At 37.0% G+C, this 26,717-nt stretch overlaps 1 protein-coding gene across 1 annotated transcript; it reads right to left on the reverse strand.

Annotated features, from left to right (window-relative positions):
* Nucleotides 1-26,717, reverse strand: LOC139733589 (uncharacterized). Its single transcript, XM_071644402.1, has 15 exons — nucleotides 26,574-26,717; nucleotides 22,196-22,371; nucleotides 16,359-16,520; nucleotides 14,944-15,056; nucleotides 11,832-11,924; nucleotides 10,903-11,007; nucleotides 9,855-10,043; nucleotides 9,315-9,491; nucleotides 7,940-8,065; nucleotides 6,473-6,637; nucleotides 5,471-5,509; nucleotides 3,884-4,383; nucleotides 3,013-3,132; nucleotides 2,336-2,403; nucleotides 1-464 (listed from the first exon to the last, which is right to left on the reverse strand). The coding sequence occupies exons 2-15, from the start codon at nucleotides 22,359-22,361 to the stop codon at nucleotides 445-447; spliced, it is 2,043 nt and encodes a 680-aa protein (XP_071500503.1). The 5' UTR covers nucleotides 22,362-22,371; nucleotides 26,574-26,717; the 3' UTR covers nucleotides 1-444.

Here is a 26,717-nt window from a genome sequence, read left to right on the forward strand (position 1 = left end):
TCTTGTATAGATGCTTAGTCTCAGTACTGGCTTTTTAGTTAAGATCTGTGTTCTCCTTAAAAGCTGTAGCGTCACTGCATCCTTCCACAATATCGATTAATAGCGAGCTTTATTTCTAAGATGACGCTAATTAGACAAAAAACGGTGTTCTGCACATGCGCCAGACATCTGTTTCCATTGTCCTACCCGGGAGGCTGCGTCGTCTTAGCGTTCGCGTCGCAGATCTAAAGTTCGCTATTTACAAATCGACGAGACAGTCAAACCAACAGATACGAAGCAGACAGATAAAACGTGTACATCTCTTTAATATCTTCTCCACAAGACACGGGTGACAGACATGTTTGACCCTTTTCGTGCTTTCAACATTTATGTCACAGAAAACTTCACATCCAACGCACGTTGTATACACGCTGTCCAAAGTCCCCGGCACAGAAAGGGTTAAATCTACGGACCCGCGGAGTATTCTATGTGAACGAGAAAAATGAAAGTACATATACACTTTAATATGGAGCGGTTAAACCATCAATGCCAGCATATCTCATTTAACTCATTCCCCCTAGCTAGTATTTTTTTTTAAATCAACGCAATCATATCAATTTTCATTGTTAATAATCAAGTTCTTCTACAATTTTATATACGTGGATTCGTGACATGTTTGTCAAACAATAGTAACAATGATTTAAAAAAATCCCATGTATACAGAATAAACTTCACTTCATAAACAGAATATGTGGACACACTTTTATCAATTCATGTAATATGACATTTATATTTGCAATTAAAATGCTGTATGGGAGAACCAACAGCAAAACAGATGCTTTAGAAGTATTAGGTCTCAAGAAAAGTAGTCCGATATAGGTACTTCTACGAGCACACACACACACACACATACACACACACACACACACACACACACACACACACAAACACACAAACTCCACGCACGCAAGCGGGCGTGGACACACCGACACACATCAGAAAAAAAAGACAGAGAGAAAAAAAACGATGAGAAGGAAGAGAAAAGAAAACATCGATAAGTAGGAATCTAAAAAAAAAACAAAAAACAAAAAACAAACGAAGAAATATTCCCGGAAAGTTTTAAATTTCGCCGGGGAGTTGAACTTTTTTGAAGTCTGTACAGCATGAATGGTTTATTCTTATCAGCTACAGACCCTTTACACTTAGCAAAATGTTGCTTAATATCAGACCATGATTCAATGTAAGGAAAATAAAAAGTTGCCCAGCGAAGAAAATAAGTATTGTTGATTTAAAGATAAGATTAGAAATACCATGGTATGGCGATAGAATGTCTCCGCTAAATCGCATTTTTCTCCCAAAAGGTCTACAGTACATTCTTGTCGATGTGAGGCGACAATCATGTCACGTGATTGGCAAATTATCATTAGCTCGTACATTATACACCGATTTTCGTGACAATACTTTGAGACACTTTCAACATTAAATGAAATGTGAAATTTTATCACTTTCACTTGATCTTTAATCCCATGGACCCAAAGCTCTCTACACAATCATTGTGGGGTATTGCATGCACAAAATTGTGTGTATACCGAGTTTAATTACATCCTGCTATGTGTGTACACACAATGATTTCTAGCGTATGGAGAAAATAATGCAATTTCAGCATAAAAGAGTGTCAATTTGACGTTTTAAGTTGACCTTTGACCCTGACCTTTGATCTCAAGACCCAAAACTTCAGAGAGAATCAATGACAGGCAATGGGATCTACATACAGTATGCCATGTGCTAACTATAGTGGAGATACCTTGAGCTATCCACAGTTTCACTTGACCTTTGACTTTTGACCTATTGACCCAAAACTTTCCCTAGGGAAATTTAAGTTTTATGAACATACATTGAGGCATTGCTGAGAATCTATATAAGGGGAAATGGCTATATTTTAGAATTTTACCTTGACCTATGACCTTTGTCATGAGCGAGTGCGCCCAAAAGTTTACAGGCACAGCTTCGTCTACTCATACATATATACTCATGCCTAGTTTCGTTTTCATACCTAAAACGGTTTATACGTCCTCCACGAATCGATCATTGTATGGGCAGAGGGACGGAGGGACGGAGGAACGGACGGACAACCGGAAAACACGATGCCACTGGCGCCACTTTGTGGCGGAGGCATAAATGTCTAAAAACTAGAATATAAAGTGCACAAACAGCTGATTTTTCGGCTTGAAATGGACCAGCTTTTTTTTTACCACAAAATGGCGTGACTGTTTGGTTTGTTTTGTCTGTTTGTTTCTTTGTTTGTTTGGGTTTTTTGTGGCAAATAAAGTGTTAACATAATATAAAGAATACTTACCGGGAAGCGTTTTACTCCTTCGATTTAGCTGGGCCATGTAGTTAGGCACTGGGGGCACGTCAAAACTACTGTAGGTGGGAAATGTCAAGTAATGAAGACAATTTTTGAATGCAAGATTATCCCTCAATCGTCCGTGATTTGTCGAATAGAAATCATAATAATAGAGACTGGTATGGCTTTAAAAAGAATGCTGTGATGTAAGAGCTTTCCTCCTGTAACGATCATTGGCATCATGTGTATGTGTGGATGTGTGTGTGTGTGTGTGTGTGTTTGTAAATGACAAAATGAGCGTAAAAGAAACATTTTTTTCATGAAGTTGGTGACGACCATGCATAAATATCTCATTTCTTGCCAATTTATATGGACACTTTCACTGTTCTAATTGTATTGTTAGATATCGCTCTATTATGAATGAGTTGAGTATGCAATGAGGTTTTCCAAATGAAAATGATAAAATCATTACTATAGTGGACTCCCGTTATGACGAAGTCCTCAGGACCGGCAGCTTTCTTTCGTTATATCGAAATTTCGTTAAAACCAAAACAAATTAACAATAAGAACACACAGAGCGGATAATGTTGCGGCCTGAATTTTTACTTCGTTGTAACCGGAGTTTCGTTAAAACCGTGTCGTTATAACTGGAGTGCACTGTATACATCATGACTGAACAACATTACGTGCTGATGCGGGGGCTTGGGTGTCTGTTCTTGTCCTTCAGGGAGCCCTGTTGGACTTCCATCGAGTCGCTTTGAGGCAGGCTTCTCCGCGACCGATTAAGATAGGGCAGAGGACTATCGCTGCAACGTGCAAAGAAATGAGAGGGGGATATCGAGTGAGGGAAGGGAATGGAGAGAGAAAAGAGAGAGAGAGAGAGGGGGGGGGGGAGACCCCCTCCCCCCTTTATTCTCTTTGCCAGTTGCATGTAATAGAAGGGTTTTAGAGTTCTTGGCGGCGTCTACATAGAAAATAATGGCGTATGCGGTCTTATTTGCACAGAATTTTAAGAAAATTGATCAAATCACACAGACGTGTTTAGAATTTACCGCAGCATGTAAAGAAAAAAAAAATCTGAATAATGTAGCAAGTGTGATCGTACATACCAAACACACTGCCCGATTTGCATTACAAAATGCTTATGCAGTCTTGTAATTGAACTCTCAACAAATTTCAGTGTTTGGATGTTTCGGGAGAAAGTCGACCTATGACTGACACTCTGCTAAATAGGCACGCCACATCATTTTAAGAATTTAGACTTACCCAGCAACCCAATGTAAGCATAATTCAGATTCATGAATATTCTTTTTTCAAAGACTACCAGTCACGAACTGTTCAGTTATACTTTTTTTTTTTTAATAAATACATCCAATTTGCATGCACCAGTTGTTACTATGTACATCGGAGTAAATCTAAGTATGTTTTCAGGCTGTAACGAACACACTTTGAATGTCTCAGTAAAGCAGTCTGTCATCTTTGGATCATTTCAATCAGGGGTGAATGGTCTGGATTTACGACCTTTTCGATTTGCAAGACTGAGTTGAAGACACTCACTCTGCGTTGTAATCGAAGCCCTCCCAGTGCCCTTCTGCCGTAGGCAGTTCGGGCAAGCTATTCTCCGTTTCATCGGTCTCCCGTGGAACTGGTTCTTGGTTCTTCCCGTTCAAAGCCGGAAGTCGCCCAACGTCCTCCTGTGTGCCCTTGCTTTTCCGCCGTGTAACACTCGCCGGCTCTTTGGTAAGAACTGCTGTCCTATATCGTTGTTGCAAATCTGCGTCATTGCCGAACCCTGTTGGATGCTCGTAGTCATCCTCCACCTCCGCACTCTCCTCGTCCTCGTCGAAGCTCGAGTGTACCGTGCTGTTCCCCAGAGATGGGGTCGATTTCGATCTGGACGAATGGGGGCCGTTGTGGGAGCTAGTTGGCTTACTGTGGGAGGAGGAGACGCTGGACTGTTGGCTGTATGACAGGGGTAGAGCTTCGCTTGACACTTCCGGGGACTGCGGGTCATTGGCGGTGGAGCTTCTCTTCGAATCATTGCTGGTTGAGCCATCCTGGAGGTGACAAGTGATCATGAAAATGTCTGGTTTTGTTTTCGTTTTGTTGTTGTTGTTTTTTCCCTACGGGGAGCCCTGCCTACAATTAACATACCGCTTTGATTTACGTGACAATGTCATTTTGAGTAAGCAGTTCCTAATGCAGGTCTAAAGCCGCTCAGAAAACCCATAGAATTGGTTACTGTATCTAAGCAACTGTACGACTTTACGAATTGCACATAGTTTATTACATACTTTATGATCCTTATTACTATTATGCATGCCTTCAAAATTATAAAACAATAGTTGTATAATGTAGGCTTTGTAATTTCTTTCAATTTTTGTTGGAATGGTGGAAATGAATTCCAATAAAATTGAGCAACTGAACTGTAAGTATTCAATGTTCTAACTTTGATTTCAAGAGACGTTACCACTGACATGTTTCGCTGTGCAAAAATAGCTCTAGCATCATCACGATAGTTACCATCATTATTACACACGTCACTATAATATTATCATCATTGTTATCTTTACTGCGATTTTGTATAGGTGTGGTATCATACATTATTATCACTTGCCGTACATATAGAGATTCACTGTGTGGATGTAGGAATTATTTCACATCTAAAGAAGATTGAGATCGAGATCGAAATCGAGAGAAATCAAAAAGAGAGAAAAAGGCTAGAGAGAGTGAGAGAGGGGAGGAGGAAATGGGGGGGGGGGGGGCATAGAGAGAGGAAAAAGAGAACTGAAAAGAGACACACATACCAGGAGGAACGTGGAACTGGGGTCATCCCACAAGACCGACACCCACGAGTCATGCAGCAAACGAGTTCGACATTGAAAAGAGGTCCATGGGTCATACAGCTCACGAGTCATACAGCCCATGAGTTCGACATTAGGCGAAAAAAAGCCCATGAGTTCGACACTAGGTAAAAACAGCCCACGAGTTCGACAGATACAACACGGGGCTTAATTTGTCGGTCTCGTGGGCTTTGTTAGCTTAGTGTCACACTCATGGGCTGTATGACTCGTGAGATCTATGACTCGTTGGCTGTATGACTCGTGGGTGTCGGTCTCGTGACGTGTACCCTATGGAACTTACCGTAGATAACTGCGATGACGGTCGATCTGAATAGAACGTCTGAAAAATATCGATGGTTCAAATTGTATAACTATATACATAACTGATAGATCTTCAAAGCAGGTAATAACACATAACCATCAATCATAAAGTTTGCTCCTCTTGCTAGATTCAGCTAGCTGGTAATAGTATAATCACAGTCAGGGTATCATGCTACAAAATTTTAGTCTTCGTTCAGATTTTTTTTTAATGATGGCAGTGAACATGATAATAATACCACGACAGTCAATATAACTACAGTTGTTTAAAAAAAGAAGAAAAATGCAGCAGTGTTATCGTGAGGACGTTACCATGGGTTCAGATCTGTCGGAACCCGCAGTATTTCGCCTCATTCTTTTTCATGACACTATAATAACATCATTTCACAGTGACACTATTTTACAGCTGATTGAATAATATGTTATAAACTTTCAAAGATTATAACGTGTATATAGGCATCACTGAAGTAAACATATTCATTCAAGATGATATCGTGGATGAACAATAGAGAACTATGAAAATAATTACGGACTTATCACATAGTCAACATGATCATCTTGTAAAACAACAACAAGAAACGAGAAAATAATGTCATTTTGATAATTTTATTATTAAATCCGCATAAAATGTACGCACGCACGATTTTAAGAAAAAGTAGATAATACATAACAACAACAACAACAACAACTCATCTGAGCTTGCCAACAATTGAGAACGTAATCTATACAGGGAATTTGGTCATGGAAATAAAGTGCTCTTGCATAAACTATTAGGAACAGGGTGAGCAGCTTTCAGGGAAACTAATGATAAACAGAGTAATGCCAAATCAAAAGCAAATAACAAATTTCATTGAAATCGCACGAGAAATGACAGAGTCGTGACGAAAGAGTGAAAAGTTGTCAGGAGGCAATAAAGCTTATATTGCATGGGGAAGTGGATGGGGAGGGGGATTTCATGATCTATTTGACATTCAGCGATTGATACCTGTTTTTCTCGTCGGAGGTGCTGAATCTTGGTCTTGGCCACGAAGAGCTGCCGCGATATCTTCAGGTAGGAGGCTCGCTCCGTGTTGAGCTTCTTCACTAGATCGTCCCGTTCCACCAAGGACTGCGCTATCTCGGAGAAGGATCGGTTTCTCTCTTGCATAGCCTATATTGGGAAATTATTATCATAGCGACAGAAGTGCTAACGATTAAACTTTTCACAAGTGGTACAATCCGACCTCTCCTATTCATCCGGATCTCTCTATTATCCAGACGCGATCTCGCCGTGGTTTTTTTTTTCCAGTCTAATAATTACGGGGAAAGGGGGAATTCCAAACTCAGACAAAATTCCTGCACAAACTCACACGAATAACATATTATTCTCAACATAGTGTACATTGGCATATCAAATTTTCATCTAAATAACATCATGCAGATCACTATTCCCAAGTCACAGCAAGAACATTGACAGAAAATTAGGGCACGGTACAAGTGATTGTTCATTGAGAAAATTATCAGAAAATGCTGAAAGCAGACCAGCTGACGAGGACGTGACATGTTCACGCAAAACTAATACATGCGCATGTAGCTATACCATTGGGTAGGTAGTTGCGTGTATAAAACATTGAGTCTCCTATATCCGGCCGAATCCCTTATCCGGATGAGTGTCGGTCCCGACATGTCCGGATAGGAGAGGTTGGACTGTACTTTAAAACATCATTGACATGGTATGTTCAATGAATACCAGTGATGATGATCAAGAACAAACAAGGGTGCCACTGCTATGTTTGTGGTCTAGATGACTACTTATGGAGATGAGAGGACAACAGTAGTGGTCTGTTCCTACAACACGTTTTATAACTATACAAATAAACAGTAAACCTCGCCAAAGTCGAAATAGCATATGTTGATAATTTACGTAAGTCGACGCAGTAAGAATGTTTGCTTATAAGATTTTGATTTCTTGTAAAATTTATCACATAATTTTTCAGGTTTCCTCATCGAAATTGAATAAACGCTCCAGTTCAACGCATTAATTCATTAGGAGAGAAAAGGACGCTAAGGCATAGTTCACAATAAGCTGCAACTTGTGAATTCACTTATTTATTTATTAAATATATTCATTTTTCAAGGCGACTGGCTGAACTTCCATTTCTGTTTATCCCAAAGGTCTCCGTCATAATAATGTAGTGTAGGGAAGGGAATTCAAAGATCATTGTAACTCCACGAGTTCATAACATCAGCAGCAACCCACGTAATCATCCCACAACAGAACAAGATATACCAGTATTCATAATCAAAGTGTAGTGACGATACCGCTAACTCCGATACCGCTAACTCCGCTTAAGTCGATATTCGCAGAAGTCGTAAGGTGTTCTCCTATCACGTGTTTGTCGACTTCACTTACTCAATTTATTATTTTGTATGATATGGATAGACCTTGACATAACATTGTAGACAGACTCACCTGTGTTCGCTCGGAGCTAACTTGTTCCAACTGATCTTGCGCCATCTGTAGGCGATCGGTGATCATATCGATCTGCTCGTTCAGATGAATCACGTGATCTTCCAGGTCCTCGTTGCTCGTTTCCAACTGATGGTGAAAGCATTGAATTAATATATTTGATGCTATTCCTCTTATGAAAGTCATAATTTTTATCGTCACTATCACACCAGCATGTCACTATTGTATAATTTACATTATGAATAGGCCTCCAATTAGATTCCTTTGTAATGAAATCCTTTGTTTTCAAAATGGAATGGGCAACATACAGTGTAACTTAATTGTATGATTGTGTGAAAAGTTCATGTTTGCTTATACACCATCGTCGAAATGCATCGACGAAATTGTGTGCTCTTGTTAGCATTTCAGTGTTTTTCTTACAGTGCTCCTGTTCTTGTAATTTATCTATCTCATTTCCCCCTGTTTTGAATTGTTGCTATAGTGCTGTTAAACAAGCTGTTTGATTGTAATAAATGATCCTTGTGGCGGAAGGATAGGCATAAACAATTCATTAAAAAACACCAGTACATCAGTCTATATTATTTTGATTAAAAATATTATTTAAAAAAATCACACGCTTAAATACTTCTGCCACAAACGAAGATTTCATCCGATCTGCGTCTCAGGATTCTCCTCAACCCCGTCTAGTGTGATTACTGAGGTGGGGTGAGGGTAGCCTATATACTAATAATGTTTAACTCTCTGTCTACTAAAGAGGGGGGGGGGAGGGTGATAAATCACCTTTTTTTATTTCGACAGATAGGAAAAAACTTGACAAGTTTGTCGAGCAGACAAACTTTTCAAGTGAACAAATTCCTCGGTTAGCGCAATTTGAGAAAGGTTGAATTTGACTATTTTATATCATATATATGCAAGCATGATTAGTCGTCAATTCTCTCACTCTCACGTGAATGACTCAAAGCATAGAATGAGATCAATATTAAATTGGCTTAATGTAAGCGTACATAAATACAGGGCAGACTATCAAATCTCGTTTGGTGCATTTAACAAACGTAGACGGATTGAATTAGACAGTTTCTCATCTCTCGGTTCCACAAACAAACAAACAAACAAACAAGCAAACAAAAAAACAAACAAACAAACAAACGAACGAACGAACGAACGAACGAACGAACGAACGAACGAACGAACGAACGAACGAACGAACGAACGACACTTCCCTCCTGGCACAAAGACAGCCTGAGAATTTTGGCGCGCCGCGCGGGTACCTCGCACCCGGATTTCAACACAATGTAGTCACCGTATCATAGTTTCTTCAATAGCCGTGTATTTATAGCGGGCTTTGTCCCCGAGTCGCGGGCCGGGGCCTCGTGCTCACCTTTTCCTTGATCTTGCGCAGTTCGTAGTTCGCCTGGCGGACTTCATAGAGCTCCGTCACCGCTTCCTCGCATTTCCGCAGGGCAGCATCCCGGTCTTCCCTCATGATGTCCCGCGCGGTGTCCTCCTGCATCTCCCTCTCCGGCTCAGACACGAAGGAAGATTGCTTCAACGTCCCCTGAAAGAAAGAAGAATATAAAAATGAGAATGATATATAATAATGATAGTAATATTAAGGATGTCAGGAATCCCTTCCCTCCAAGTTCTGTCCATTGTGTTCACACATTCATATGCAGTTCTAAGAGCATCCAAGTGCTAAACTTAGAAGAATCAGACCCATGACCTGCTTTACAACAATCCAAATTTCTCTGTGACTACTTAACCAAATTGAATGGGGTTTTCTGAAAAATAGAGCTAAGATGTTATATCGTAAGACCCTGAAGTATCATTTAAACAGTTTTATCATTTGGGGAGTTATCAATGTGAAAATCCGATTATAATTGTATTTTTTTTGAGGGGGGGGGGGGGTAACCAGACTCACGGCGAGTCTGTCCTTGAAGAGTTCTTGCTGCAGCTGCTCGACGAGCTTCTTCAGGGTGTCTGCTGGCTTCATCTTCTCCGTGGACTCGGCTTGCTCCTGCTCCAGCCGAATCGACTTCTTGCGCTGCAGGTTTTCTCGCGCCCTCGCTTCTCGCAGTTTGTTTTCCAACGTGTTGTTCTCCAGCTTCGACTTCAAATCAGGGAATATGAAAAAAAGTGAATATAATGTATATATGACATATACATACATACATATATACATACATATACATCAATAACTCTGGATAAAACTTTGATAGGAAGACATTGTGTAGATAGCAGATAAACAATGTCGGCAGCAAAAGCATGCGATTGAATGGGATTCAATATACTCAAGTAGTTGAACACGACACAATTTGTCTCATAAAGGTCTTGTGTCTCCTTATAACAATTATGGTTTAATGTCTCCCTAAAGCTGGATCCATAATATACATATATATATATATATGTATGTATGTATACATATATATATATATATATATATATATATATATACGTATATCAAATGTATACATATATATATATATAATTTATATGATATATATATACATACATATATATATATATATATATATATATATATATATATACATATATATATATATATATATTATGTCGATAAGGTAGTCCACGTGTTGGCAAGATAAAAAGATAAGTAACAAAACTGCAACAAAGTTCATGCTGTATTCACCAACGGTTTATTTCTTCACACAAATTTTCGAGCGTCTCGCCGCCCTTTCTCAAATGTTGATACTGAGAGAACAATAACAAAATTATGATAACAATAACAAAATTGCTATTGAAAAATAACAATTTTGTTATTGTTCTCTCAGTATCAACACTTGAGAAAGGGCGGCGAGACGCTCGAAAATTTGTGTGAAGAAATAAACCGTTGGTGAATACAGCATGAACTTTGTGGCAGTTTTGTTACTTGATATATACATATATATATATATATATATGAGTGTATTTTCAGTGACCACTGATTTACAGCATAACGGAAGACTTACTTCTCTCAGTGCTTCCTTAGCGTACATCAGGTCTCGCTGAAGCTCAAAAGCCTGGGCCTGGAGATTGCAGATTTGCTCTCGCTTCCACTGGTTGTCCATTTTCAGCTTCAACAAGATGAGAGAGAGAGAGAGAGAGATAAAAAAGGTTTGCTTTTGGTTACAGTCTGGTTCTGACATGGTCTCCTGGGAGGAGGGGTACCACTATTGTTCTTGGACCCAAGGGACGACGAATGTTACTCTTAATGTTTATCACATACTACATTCCAAAACGTTGGGTGTTATATGAAACACTGAGCTGGTGTTAAAATTTTCGTATCTCATATTTGTTGTTAAATTAGCACCTCCGGGTGTCACTTCAAAGTATGAAACTTGTTTTTGTTCATTTTTATAGACAGGAAATTAGTAATTGTTCTTCTTGTTGATCTTTAACTTCAACAAGATAAACAAGAACTTTCCGATAAGATACTTGATTTTTTATTTCAAAGTTGTAAACAAATTGACACCAGAGTAACACCAGATGGTGAGGTCTCCTACAGACACTGGGCGGATGTTATACCATTGACATTAACACCAGTAATATCAACACCATGCGTGTCATTATTGAATTAACACCAGCGCAGTGTCAAAAATATTACCAGGTACAGTGTCAAATTTACACCATGGAGTGCCAAGTGAACACTTTTCAGCACTATCACAACATAATTTCTGCACCTGTCGGTGTGGTCCACTATTGACACTTGATCGGTGCTTGATTTGACAACCGTGGCGTTAAATCTAACACCAATCTTTTTGCAGTGTATGTATATACCAGGTTGATATTGTCATGGGTGAGGTGTGGGGGTAGAGAAGAGTCCATTTCAAGTCCAGCATTGTGTATTCATGTTTGTGTTTGTGTTTGTGTATCATTACAGGAAGAGTGTATCTCTCACCTTGTCAATCTCCTGTCTGTCGGACTGACACACATCAAATTCTCTCCGCAAGATGTCAAAGTCGTGCCGAATCTTCATCCTATCTTCCTTTATCTGTTGGGATAGAATATTTATTGAGTAGGAGGAAAATCAAATATTTTAATTTTTCATTTAGAAAAAACTGCCTCGTACCAGCACCTGTATTATGCATGTTCAATGTATTCCAGTACTAGGAATTTACCCTGCTAGCATTAGTTGAAGCAATTTGGGGCAAGCCTCAAGGGCCTATCTTTTTGGAGGAGACGTGACATAATATTATGCGAATCGAAAGACCAAAAAAAAAAAAGAAGGGGAAAAAAAGCTTGCGCCATTCATAAAGAAGTCAACTCCAGCGCAACTTTTGAAACGTCTAAAAAACAAGCAAACAAACATAAACGCTGACAGCTAATTTTTCGACCCGAAGTCGCGGTGACATCTTCAAGACGTCTTCTAAGTCGCGGCCGGAAACGGCTCCAACAAAACGACGTTACCAACAAAAAGAGAAGAGATCAGAAGTTCTTCTTTTTTTTGGAACGAAATGATGTCAAGTCAACACACTGTCTTGTTATCTAGAGTGCTATCAAACCTGACGGCACGGTTTCAATATAGGAAGCGGACTTACAGTTTACAATATTTACTTTTGCAGGAAGTAATATTGATCTTATCTGACAGAGCAGTACGAACTAATGAACTCACATTGACGATGACGCACATCGTTCATAAAATGCAAGCCTATGTTGATATACTCTATGCTTTTAAATAGATCATGAAACATCGTGCTGGTGAATCTTGTGCAAATATCTTATTGTATATTGCTAAAATACCTTTGTATACGCAGCACTGATTAACTATAGAATTGTCCAGTTCTAAATTCAGTATTGCATCATTGTTGACGTATTCAAACTGTACTCCCATAACAGCACCGAAAATAGGAGTGTCAACGGAAGACAAAAAAAAAATGTGAATCAAATATCCATATTAATTCTTTCGCACCTGAGAACATTTTCTTTCATTTCAACCTGTACCTTTGTCTATCATTCAATTTTCTTTATTGACAAAAGAAATAAAGAATAATAGTATGAAATAAGAAAATGGTGAGAGACTAAAAGAGGGTTCACATTTAATGAAAACTGAGAGAATATTGTTTAAAGCCGAAATATGATTGAGAATTAAGAGAAAGCCGCAATACTACTGGAGTAAATCAGTGAAAGTTTGAGGAAAATCGGATCATTCGTTCAGAAGTGATAGATTTTTAAAGCTTCGGAGCCAATATCGCTGGATTAGTAAGTAAGGAGACTATACACTTCGGGACGTCATGATGGATTAAAATATATATTAAAAAAGTCAACGTATTTTCCTTTTCTTTTCTTTTTCTAGAACGATGAAAGAACACTTGAGTCATCTTTCTCAGAAAGCATGGGGAATGAAATAATCCTTTGTATGTCAGTAACAAGTCAATGGAATGTGTAGGACCCTACTTTTCAGGAAAAATGAAATTTGTCAAATTCTCATAGTTTCTTGACATATATACCCATAATCACGCCACGAGGTGATGGAGTCTCATTTTTTCAGCGACGACGGCACCAAAATTAAAAAATATATATATAACTTTTGAAGGGATCGTCAGAGTTTCCTCAAACTTTCACTGATGTATTCTTCTAATATTACTGCTGTAACTCAATCCACATTGTGTTTGATGGGCTTTAGTTTTATTCAAAGTCCAAACTATACGGGCGAGCTGTAATGCTATAATGACGTTACTGCTTTATTTGATATACAATTGTAAGAGTGACCAATATCCTTTTCTTTCTGAAAGCATTAGTAAATTTTGAATTTTTGCCCGATCTCAGTGAAATTTTTAGTCATTTATTCCCTTGACAATGCTCCTTTTACAGAAGTCAACATGAACCCGCATTCGAGTTTCTGATTGTGAATAATCAATATGAGGTGCCTCAACAGATAAACAAAAATGTACACGATTGCCAGTTAGGGTCATAAGTAATATCGTTAATCTCTATCATTACATACGGTGAGAAAAAAATAATAAATTCAATAAATTATAATAAATTTATGTCTTTGGAAAAGGAACTGTCTTGAAGCCCCCTACCCCCAGGCTATATATACACTACTTCTCTCAGGGTTCCCATCAGCCTATAATTCATTTATATTCCATTGGTATCCCCACTATTCCTTCGTCATTTACCATTTTGTTAATGACAATAATAATAATAATAATAATAATAATAATAATAATAATAATAATAATGTCTTATTCATCCAGAGTAGCTTCTTCAGTGTTGCCACTGCTCTACCAGAGGGCCCTGCCATTATTATCACCCTATAGCGTTGTCAGTTACCCATTTATACACCTGGGTTGAGAGGGACATGGTGGGTAAAAACATCTTGTGTAAGAACATAAGCACTGGGCCGGAATCGAACTCGGGTCCTCCGATTGGGAGTCAAGAGTCTCACTATGCCACAGCGCCCCCACATTGTTCATTGCATAATATATATATATATATATATATATATATATATATATATATATATATACACGTGTATATACATATACATATATGTTGTGTTTATGTTTATAAAATAATATGCCAAGTAAGAGCATTCAGTTGTACTGCACTTTTTTGTTTTTATATATTTTCACTTGAGAAATATACTGAAGTAAATGAAATAAACACTGCATAAACACTGCATAAACACATTATATCACTTTCTATTATCCGACCAGTAATTGCTTTCATTCAGACGGTTGTCTACACGGCCGGTCAAAACTGGACCCTTTGTTTATATTGCAAAATTTATCAATTTCATAGTGGGTCCCTAGATCCATTTTTATAAAACAGATAATGCTTTTGTTTAAGGTCGTGATGTCAGTGAAGATGCACAATGTTTTGCAACGTGTATCCACTATAACGCACTCTAGATACCATGTCCACTGTGCAATATTTGTATACTTAGTATTGTGTAATGCCGTTATAACGTCCTGCAACGTGAACAGATTATCGACAGCTTTTCGTAAACATCTTTGCAAACATTTTCATTCAGTGAGATCATACGTGAACCTTAAACTTTGTCTGACCTTGTCCAGACTTGACTTCAACTGGTTATTTTGGCTCCGTAAGCTGATCGTCGCCTGCTTCTCCTGTTTAAGCGCCTCGACGAAATCGATGTCACTTCGGCTGCTATCGTGACCTGGAACAAGTCGATTTGTTTTTAATCATTATCATTACTATTTTTAAGAATACATGTAGAGCAAAAGCAGGAGTTTCGTATTACAGTACTTTGTTACGCTGTTACGCTGTCTTTTTTTTTAATCAGAGAAGCATAATTAAGCCTATTGTCTTTTCAGTAGGTCCCACCACTTTTCGTTCATTACATATTCTTCGTTCCAATTATTTATTACAATGTTTTGCCTTTTTGTATTACATACTCTGCTCATCCCACATCATTTATTGGCTTCACTACGACACAAAAAGAGAATCGTTTTTATTTCTATGTTTGTCAAAGAATAGAAATAAAATCTGAACTGAACTTAATTGAATTGCAGTTTTGGTTTAAAAAAAATAATAAGGAAGTAGGAAAAATACATATTGAAGAGCAATGTGAATGTCTATGTGACTGTTGATACAATAATTATAGTGTTATTAATTAATGGTGATTGGTCGATGTACAATACAAGGTCTATATGTGTTTGTACTTTTGTGTGTGTTTGTTTGTGTATGACTTAGTGCGGGAGTGTAAATGCGAATATAGCCACACCTTTATGAAGCGCGATCATCATTATATAGTTTGTCTCGCACTTCATTTATCAAATGGTATGACATATACTCTTGGAAGGTCATTTTAAAACTTTTTTTTAAAATAAATTTGATTTCGTTTATAATATTATCATTATCCCAAAGTTGTCTGGTGTACACATGGGTTAGGAGGGACATTGTGGGCAAAACATCTTGTCCAAGGATGAACGCATCGGGCAAGATTCAAACCCCAGACACTACACTCACATAACAAATCCAGAGCCTTATTCACCATACCACTATGCCTTATTTGACTTCCAACTTTGAGCACCATGTGCATGTTGTGAATGTATATATATGTGTGTGTGTGTGTGTGTGTGTGTGTGTGCATGTGACCTAATATAAGATCTGAAGAAATTCAATTCAATACTGAGATACGAATATTCCAAAAATATATGCACACATATTTGTTCGAAATTGCATGTAGAAATCATTGTGTAAAAAAAAAACAACAATATCAAACCTGCATCACTGTAATTATAAGAGCCGTACGGATTTAATAGACGAGTTAAATTGAAGCAGGTCACTTGGTGACACAAAGAAAGGTCTACTTCCGTAAAATGACGCCAAGAGCAGTCATGCAACAAGATAAACATATTATGATCGAAAAAAGAGATTGTTATATATCCACTACATATTTTCTTTCATCTATACTTCACCCCTGAAAACGAAAAGGAAACCGAACTATATTGCTTACAGCTGCATGAACAGAGAGGCTTGAGCTGTAGCGTCCATTCCTTCGGCTTGGGTTCGCGTCCTGTCATCTTTTTGAATAGATCACCATGGTCTGCTTCCAGACATTCCAGTACCAGCTGATAGGCCGGGAGACCTCGCTTCCGCACAATGTCCAAAAAGCAACCTAAACAACAACAACAACAACAACAACAACAACAACAACAACAATAATAATAATAATAATAATAATAATAATAATAATAATGATAATGATAATAATAATAATGATGATAATAATAACAATATATATGTATATATATATTTAGGGCCACGTGTTGCCACGTGTTGGTGTAATAGTATCAAAATAAAACAGGAACCAAATTCATGCTGTTATTACGAACAGTTTATTTTAGCACACATAATTATTTTCGAGTGATTCGCCTTTTCTCAAGTGTTCTTACAACACTTGAGAAATGTCAAATCGCTCATAAATTTGCGCTCTAATATAAACTGTTGGTAATAACAGCATGAACTTGGTTTCTGTTATACATATAATATAACATAAAGCAACCTACACAAAAAAGAAATACACACCAATATATAAACATAAATATGTATATATACATTATATATATATATATATATATATATATATATATATATATGTGTGTTTGTGTGTTTGTGTGTGTGTGTATACATATATACATATATCCCTATCCGTAACTCACAGTTTAGAACTTTTTAAAGCACTAAAGCGGGGTTTTGTTTTATCTGCAAATGGTAAATTATGCCTTTAATCTCAGGAATATGAAGAAAAAATATGAACAGATACGAAATCTTGAAATGGAATGTAATGTCAACCTGCCAAAACGATACAATTCTACGGGGAAGCGATGCGCTACGAAAAAGAGGCAAGCAGAACCTCGCTGAAAGTATAGTATCTTTAATTGTAACAACAACCAATCAGGAAGCAGATAGAATTTCTGTCATTACCAAGACTTGTTATACCAAGTAAACATTGCAGCAATGCTGATCGCATGACAACATTTTTATGCAGTATAAAAGCATGCGTGGTGTCCTTCACTGCCGTTCGTGTTCAACAGAGCAGGATTATTCAAGTACTATACTAGTGATACATACGATGATTATATCCGCGTGTATCGAAGCCGTGAAATTTACAGGGAAATTCCCGCTTTAGAATCTTTCCAAATGAATGCTATTGCAACACAACGCTCCGGACGGTCATAAAACGTTTTGACCTCTACCTTTCCCACTCCCTTCTCTCTCCATCTTCTTCCTTAATCTTTCTAAAAAAATCTCTATTTCCTGTCTGCCGTCTATCCGTGAAGTGAATATCACTTCCCAGTCTCTATCAATCGTTGCATAAAAACAAAGACATCGAGTGGTTGATAGTCACGCAACAATTTGCGGTGAGAAAAAGATAAAACAACAACAATAAGAACAACAACAATAACAATAACAACAACAACAACCACACCACCACCACCAACAACAACAATAATGATAACAACAGTAACAACAGCCACAACAACACCAATAATAATAATAATAATAATAATAATAATAATAATAATAATACCACCACCACTACCAACAACAACAATACACTACACACTACACTACACTAGTAACACTACACTACACTACACTAATGCGAACTATAATGACGACACATCGCTGCACTTTGGGTTTTTTTTTGTATTTCCTTTTTTTTCTCCTCCACTCAGTGAATGGCGACTCGAGTATCCCTTTAGTTTGTCGTACTGAATACATGGTTATTTCTGAGGCCATTTATCCCTCAGGCACTGTATCTCTTTGTGAGTATTCTCAGTTCGGCGAATCATCATCATGTGTTGCAAGCATTTGCTTATGATGACCGTCTTCTGTAATTCTGTTATATACCTAGAGTTGCTTCATCTGTCTTTGAAAGGCAGGCATATATCTAATATTGTGGTTATTGACGGGGTGATACAGTTTCAGTTGAGATGGAGATTCAGGTTTCCAACGTTTTGATGATGATTTTTTTTATGATTTTTTTTTTTAGATAATGAAAAGCCTCTTAGACATAATGAAAGAGCATATAATTCTATATGGAATCCAAAGTTTATTTGATGAAAATTGCATTTGAAATGCCTGAGATATCCAAAATCCAAAATCCCAATAAAAATTGGGAAACGCTTTTATTAGGATCGCTTTGCTTCACTTTTTTTTAATATCTCAACCATTTCAAAACTGAATTTTACGAAATGAACTTTGAATTCCTATTAGAATTGTATGCTCTTTAACATGTCATGCGGAGGGGATTCCAAGTATCTCGCAAAAAAATTTAGAAGCTGAATTCTCACCTTACAAATCCTATGCCATCCGTTTAAGTTTGCCCTAACACCTGCTCGTATTTATTTCATTTCATTAAACACTTATCTGTTATGATTGGTAGATTAAAACAAAACTGTACTCACTAACTTTGTTCAATTGACTTTATGTTACATTTATTAATGAAAACTAAAAGAAATTCAGAAACAAAAACAATTCATCGATTAAACAATCGAAATCGGCAGTCAAATATAACTGGTATTATAAGAGACAAACGTATAATCTCACAGTGCATCACCAATCATCTTTCTTTGTTCGAGACATTTAGGGTTTTCTGGAGTCCCTGTAACTATTTTCACAGCTTTCTGAGTCATGAATAATGAAAAACAAATATTCAGTAATACTTTTTGTTTTTCCCATTGTCGAATAAGAATAAGAACTATAATGCCCACGAAAGATCTAGGTGAATGACTGTAAACTTCCATTCCTGACTGTAAACTTCCATTTCGAGATAGTTCATGGCTCGATAGTTTTTTATTTAATACATGACAGACGTCAGGCCTCAATTTTTCCCCGGAATAGTTAATAATCTGTACTTCCTTTTGGAATCAGATAGACTGAAAACCTGTCCACATTATTTTGTTTGTTGTTTTTTTTTTACTTGCCACTCCCATGCATTTCTACTCGAGGTACCTTTTCTTCTATTCTTCTCAATTTCCTTTAACTGAATTCTGACATCTTCCTTTTCACTCAAAATCTAAAAAAAAAAAAAAAAAAAGGCGTTCGTACTCAGTCACTTTTGCCACGTTTGACTGGCATGAAAGGAATATTTCATTTCAATTATCATTGTTATTATTATTGTTATTATTATTATTACTATTATTGTTATTAATGTCATTATCAATATCATCATCCAACTTGCCATTATCATATATATATATATATATATATATATACACCTGTATATATATATATATACATATATATATATATATATATATATATATATATATACACACACATATTGCCAATGAGTAGCGCCGTATAAGGTTTCAATTATTTAAAGATAAACGTCACAGCCTCACAGTTGTGAAACATAATTACAAGATGCAGGTTCTGAGAGTGTCAATGGGTGATTTACAGCTTTCGATTAAACTCTGTAAAGAAAGTTTCCACCATAGCGCACCTCAGAATACCACAACTTCTAATCGTTCTTTATGAGTTAGTAGCAAATGTATTCATGTATATCCCATATTCCTTCCATCAAGCACAACCTTTGCACAAAAATATTTACTCAGATTCAAACAACCCGACAAATCATCCATCAACGGTTGAAAGCAGGGCAACAAAAAACACAATGCCAAACGTCAAATTGTACTATTGCGTGTATTTGATTATTCCTTACGCTTTTTAAAGAGACCGAGAGATCGTTTGACATTTTTGTGTATCAAGTAAAATAGAAACACATAAAGAGATTTTGAACAATGATTTGCGCCGTCATTTATATATTTCATCACAAAAGTTAATTGAAAACCCACATTTACAATTGCGGTATTTTGTGGTTATTTCAAAAATCAAATCATATGACTTCCGCCGTCAGAATAAATCATAATGATCTCTCGGTCATATCTGGGGAGGTTCTTTTACAGAAAGAACACTGATTTTATAGTTTACCATCAGATTACTCAATTCGAGTGCATATTGCAATGACACTTGATGAAATGCAGCCTTTAAAACATGTAGAAACACATATTTATACAAACAGTCACGGAGAAGAAGAGTAAGTTAAAATGGAATCACATTACAAACCAATTACAAGGAAAAGGTACGGAAAACAGCAGGGCCGGTGCGACGTTTTTAAAGGTATTGTTTACCATTGGGAGCATTATAGTTATCACATTTCATGCATATGTGCAGGTCAGTTGTATATTACAAAGCATCCTACCTTACAAACATTTCACCATAAAGCATAGCATATAAGGAGATATCACGATTTTTCTCATTAAACCATAATTGAAAACGGTTTATTTCAGAAACAAGTTTATTATAACTATTGTTCACATTTTGTGCATTTTACAATATACTTAAATTAAGCTATTCATATTTCTATATAGTGGTTGTCTTTAGCCCTAATTAACATTTTAGAACTATTTTGAAGAACTAATGCGAGGTTTTTGTTTCATTTGCAAATGGCAAATTATGTCTTTAAGAGTGAGGGGTCCAGTTTGTGGGAACATGGACGTCGATTCATTTCGAGGATGGAAGGGGGTACATTTTGATGACAGTTAATTGTGTCCCAAAATTGGCTTACAGTAAAAATGATTTTAAAAAAAGCTTTATATTTTCTGGTGCCACTTCCGGTTAAGCGCCTAACAAACGAAAAGAAAGAAAGAAAGAAAGAAGGAAAGAAAGAAAGAAAAAGGTCGTCATACTTTTGCATGCCATTTCCCATTTCCCTACCAAAGTCGGCTGACAAGGTACACATTTTTTTTTTATTCCACTCCCCAATCAACATCGGGTGCTGACAAGCAAAGATAAACCAAAAAAAAGGTCAAACCCTATATTTTCTGCAAAAAGTGTGTGGGGGGGGGGGAATGATGAATGAATTATATGCATTATGGCCATCGATAACATGCAATTGCGACTAGGCGGAAGTGATTGACAATAATATTCCGTAAAACCTAGAGATAATGGAGGAATACAATCGGAAATGATTATATTTGTATAGTCGTTCGAAGTCAAATGAGTACGTGTTTGTGTGTGAAGTGGGGTGGTGGGGTATGTTTAAAGAGGAATTCAAGTCAAGTTATAAGTTAGTCTGATAAAAAAAAGAGTTAAATCTTACGAGTATACAACAGTGAAAACGTGATCAAACTCGGATGAAAATATTATAGGGAACTTACGAAATTGTGAAGTTTCGCTAATTTCTACAGAACTGTTCTCGATGATATGAATATGCAAATGAGTGAGCTGATGATGTCATAACCACACAATTTTCCATTGAACGTGTACAAACTGACTTAAATTCATTTATGTTATTTCTGGCTTGATAGCTTCATAACATATGATACAATGATACGTTAGATATGTCAGGATTTGAGACTTGGGCGTAAATGCGTAATAAATGAAAATATAACTTACATTTTATGTACAAGCTCTTTAGCTAGTTGTGAGGTGATGACATCACTTCACCATTTGCATACTTATTGACTGTCCAAAAACTGTTCCCTGAGAACTTAAAAATGTCATAACTTCCTCGTTTTCATCCGATTGTGATCAAATTTCCTTTGTTGCCCTTAGAAAATCTGACTCCTTCTTTACAGACTAGTTTTCAACTGCCCTGGAATTTCTCTTTAGGGAAACTAACAGCAAACGGTCTGCATTTCAACGTCAAGCTGAAATCAATATTTTCTACTTCGCGCTGCTAGCACGTATCGAAACCAAACAAACAGAATTGTGAAGAAGTTTCGTCAAAACAATCGCCCTGTTCGCTATCCGTCAGTGTATAATCATAATTATATATACCTGCTTTTTTCGACCGCGTCGGGTTGATGACGTCATTGCCGATTTCTTCCGTGTCGCTTTCGTCGAGGATGCCGTTGGCCCGGAGCTTGTCGAAATATCGGTCGGGTCGCAGGACCTTGGTCAGCTCGTCGCGAAAGTCCTCCAGCGCGTCCTGCCAGTTCTCCATAGTCTTGTGTCTGTATGCGATCGAGATATAAAGACGTCAAATTAATCATTTTGCTTAATCACAGTAGGGACAAGAATCAATTTAATGCTATTCGTCGTATATTTATTTGTAGTGAATCATGGAGATGCCAAGCTATTGTTTTATTGCACATTACAAAAAAAAATCATGATTTGCATGGTTTGCAATTTACGACTATTTATGTATTTAAACTCGGCAACTTCTCCCTCGTGTTTTTCAACGTTGGTCAAAAAAAGAACTTGTCCATTCATAACATTCGTACCAGACAATCTGATGAATTTCACTCGCCTTTGACCAGGACTATTTTTTTGCCAAATCTGTAGGCCTATTCTCTCATTTCGGCGCGAAAGTTTTGAATTCTCTTGATAGCAATATGAAAGAAACTGTTAGTATTGATACTTTAACTTTTAAATGAAAGGCATTTTCAGCAGACATATACTTACATTTCAGAATGAGTTGTACCTTTATAAGCCTTAATTTCAAATCCCCCTTTTATCACAATCATTTATCGTCTTCTATACAACTCCTCTCTATACCTCCTTGTATTTTGGTGAGTCCATATATCCAAAGTCGTGCCTTACATGCCCTTGTTTTGATCCATTATCTCCTCTTTTTTCTCCCTTTTCCCTGTCTACTTTATAATCTCTTCCTGTCATTCATTCCACGCTCACTGTCTTTTTTTTTCTTTTTCTTTTAACAAGAGGGCTGTCTCGTGTTTGTTTATGTATCTTGTGCACCTGTGTACTTCCTTTCTGTCTTTCTCCTTTCATTTTTTCAACAATTTGCCTATTTTTGTCAGTTTTGTAATGAGATACTTTTAAACGAAAAGGAAAACTGACCAAATATGTATGGAATTCACCAGTGAAGAATTGAGCAAAAAATATGGGATTCCCGATGGATTCCAATTTTCTTTGCTCAATTTTTCACGTATAAAATATTTTCTATGAGGGGACTGTAAATTACAAGTCCTGCCTTTTAGCAGTTCCCTACATTTCCAACAACTTTCTTTCGGTATTTGGCATAAAATCTACAAGATTGCATCTCAGTTAACGGTTTGTATGTTTGTATATACTATATTACCGTCTCTACATCATTTGTGAATTCAGATGTTATGACAATATTTGTTGAAGATGAAATATACGAAATGAAATTAATTACTAGTATGTGAAAGTGTACGCATTGGTCACAAATTATCATTACCAAGAATTACATACAATTAACAACAAAATTATTCATACCCCTGAGAAACTATTAGTTTTGAGCAGATTTCTTACAAGTGAAGGATGGAGTGATGGTGCTGGTGTTAACTTTTTACTCTTATTCGTCCTCTATGAATTGACATTAATTCCAGTTTCACCTCATTTGCATAACAATAGAAATGTTGAGATACAACACCCAATCACTGTCACTCCATCCTTTACTTGTAAGAAATCTGCTCAAAACTAAAAATTTCCCAAGGGTATGAATGATTTTGTTGTTAAATGTATGTCAAGAATAATAAACAAATACATTTACATCCACATTATTCATACTGATACGCAATCTTAACTCGCATGTAAGTGATATCCGCCAATTATATAATCCCCTTAAAGGGATGGTTCCAGTTGAGATGGGGCTTCACCTTTCCAACTTTATTATGATTACTTTTTTCAGATAATGACAAACCCCATTATGAAATATGAGAGAGTATATAATTCTGATAGGAATTCAAAGTTTATTTGATGAAAATTGGTTTTGAAACGGCCGAGATATCCAAAACAAAGCAATCCTATAATAAAAGGTGGGCCATCTTTTTTGAGGATCGCTTTGTCTTACTTTGTTTTTGGACATCTCAGCAAATTTAAATCGATTTCCATCAAATAAACCTTGAATTCCTCTCATACAGATTGTATGCTCTTTAACATTGCATAAAAATCGTTTCTGAGTATCTCACACAAAGTTATAAGTTGAATCCTCATCTCAACCAATATCATCCCTGTAATACTGTCAAAAAGCAAAACCTAGCGTACTCTGTCAAAAAAAAAGGTGTTAAAACAAAGCAGACGAATAAACTAGATTGGTTCGGAACCGTTCAAACACCGCCACCAACACACACACACACACACACACACACACACACACACACACACACACAAGCAAAACAATGCGTAAGAATTCATAGCATATTCCGTAATAGAGAGTACCGAAATAAAGCTACAGTATTTTGTTATAGCTTGGGTTGGATGCATTTGAATTAATACGCGAGGACAGGTAAGATTGTTTACACGTTTACTTGGCGATGAATGGCTGTGACATCATACGCCGTGGTACCTTACTGTCCATACATTTGTACGTAAGAGGGGATTTTCCACATTAGAGCCTCTGTTTTTTCCCCTCCCCCTTCATAATGCTCTTTCTCTCTTCTAAAAAGATTAAAACGCTGTAAGTTCCCCTAATGACTGATCCTGGTCGTGCTTGATGCTTCTGTGTGAGTTGCAAAGATGATAATATTGCTTGTTCCATGCCTTTTGTTGCGATTGGTATCAGTTTAATGCAGCATGAGTCTCAATTCCGTGTATTTGTATGTCTATGCCATACAATCATGGTACAAGGGTGCTTTTCATGTACCAGCGGATAGCAGGGATTGCTTGATATGTATTTTTTTTTAGGTGATCCGAGTATCCTCTCGGATCACCTTCTGTATCGGTACTGATTCTTTGTTTTTCTTTTTCTTCTTTCTCCTCAAAAGTTGTGTAGAGGTTAGCTCAGAAAGTCCTCTGCCTATCAATTTCAAAATTATACCATTATGTATCGTGTCCCAAAGACGACAGATCTAGTTTAACATCGCTTCTTTCCTCTTTGGACTTTGAACTCCGCTGACAATGAGACATGGGTATCAAATGTATACAAGCTCTACTCCAGTGGGGCAGAATGTTTTAAATACGAGTTACAAATGCACCACAGCAGACCATCATGTAGTCATTACAGCCGACAGCTTATAGCTGCTTATTGTGTCATGCATGGTGTGAAAGAAACCAAAACTGTCACATCTTCATAATTCAATATCAGTTGAAATCTTGAAATGAAGGATCGTCTGGGTATGGTTTAGTTGCCACTCATATATAATGATAGTTCTTTTGGGGGGGGGGGGGGTGGGGGTGGGCGTGGGGTGGTGCATTAATATTTCGTAATTCCTACGAACTGTTAGTCTGCATTGAGCTCATTATTGTTTCATTCAGTGTTTGTTGACCATCAATGCTTTGCCTCCAAGAAGCTTTTACACACTTTCCATCAGCTTGTTTCGTTTTCAATTCAATTCAAGTCAGTAGTTTATCTATTTCCATCAAAGAGATAAATGAAAACATGATTCAAAGCGGTACAGTCAATTTGACTTTCATTCATCTGATAATGTACAGTTCGTAGAAAATAATATAAAGTATATGCACGAATGATATTATATAAAAAAAAACCAATGCACACTTTGTCATGGTAACAAAAAAGTAAGTTTCGTTTTCCCTCCTCATCTCCCTTACAAATGGTTATATATATATATATATATATATATATATATATATATATATTTATATATATATTTATATATATACATCAATATGTACAGATGCGCAGGAGAGAGATAATTAATTTTGCTGCGTTTATGTGACTGAGCTCTCTTAACGACGTCATTACCGTGTATAGATGCAATTAGATAAAGAAGCCCTAAAGAGTATCAGTCTCAGGATCTGACAAGGGGGGGGGGTATCACTATTAGTCATAGGAGAGAGAGAGAGCTGTCGCAGAATCAGTGTTACAGTAGGAGGCTATAGCAGTATGAAGAGTAATAGCAAAAATTGTTTTGATATAATACATATCTATCTGTCTATCTATCTGTCTATCTATCTATCTATCTATCTATCTTTCTATCTATCTATTCATCTATATCTATCTACCTATCTAGCTATCTATCTATCTGTTGTAATCACAGAGTTCATGCGTTCGAAAAAGCGGCCCTAGCGATAGGTCATAACATCAAAAGCTTTAGTAGGCCTGTATATGTAGTGGTACAAAAATGGAACCATTACACTATGCTACCTATTGATACGATTCGATCTGTTTGGTGCGCTGGAAAAGTATTCGTCACATAAAATTGATAACTTGACTACCCCAATAACATTATAGGTACCCGCGGCACCGGGGTAATTATTCTGCGCAACTTACTTTCCTTGCTGGCTTGTGTTCGTACTCCAGTGTGGTTGGTCCAAAGCCGATGGAACCTTATCCGTCCGTGTGTAAGCTAGTGTGTTAGTTCTCTCAACAAGTGGTCCTGTGCGGACAACGTTAAAGTGGCAACGTTTGACAAGA

This window comes from Diadema antillarum, unplaced genomic scaffold, assembly GCF_040938485.1.
Source record: "Diadema antillarum isolate AM-2024a unplaced genomic scaffold, OU_Dant_1.0 seq00000484_RagTag, whole genome shotgun sequence".
Taxonomy (NCBI): domain Eukaryota; kingdom Metazoa; phylum Echinodermata; class Echinoidea; order Diadematoida; family Diadematidae; genus Diadema; species Diadema antillarum.

Excerpts from the sequence above, each read along its gene's own strand:
- LOC139733589 (XM_071644402.1), bottom strand. The coding sequence starts at position 22,361 with ATGGAGAACTGGCAGGACGCGCTGGAGGACTTTCGCGACGAGCTGACC. Across the intron at positions 6,638-7,939 it reads TTAGCTCCGAGCGAACACAG|GCTATGCAAGAGAGAAACCG; the intron begins GTGAGTCTGTCT and ends TTCCCAATATAG. Across the intron at positions 2,404-3,012 it reads CCAAGCCCCCGCATCAGCAC|TAGTTTTGACGTGCCCCCAG; the intron begins GTAATGTTGTTC and ends TCCCACCTACAG.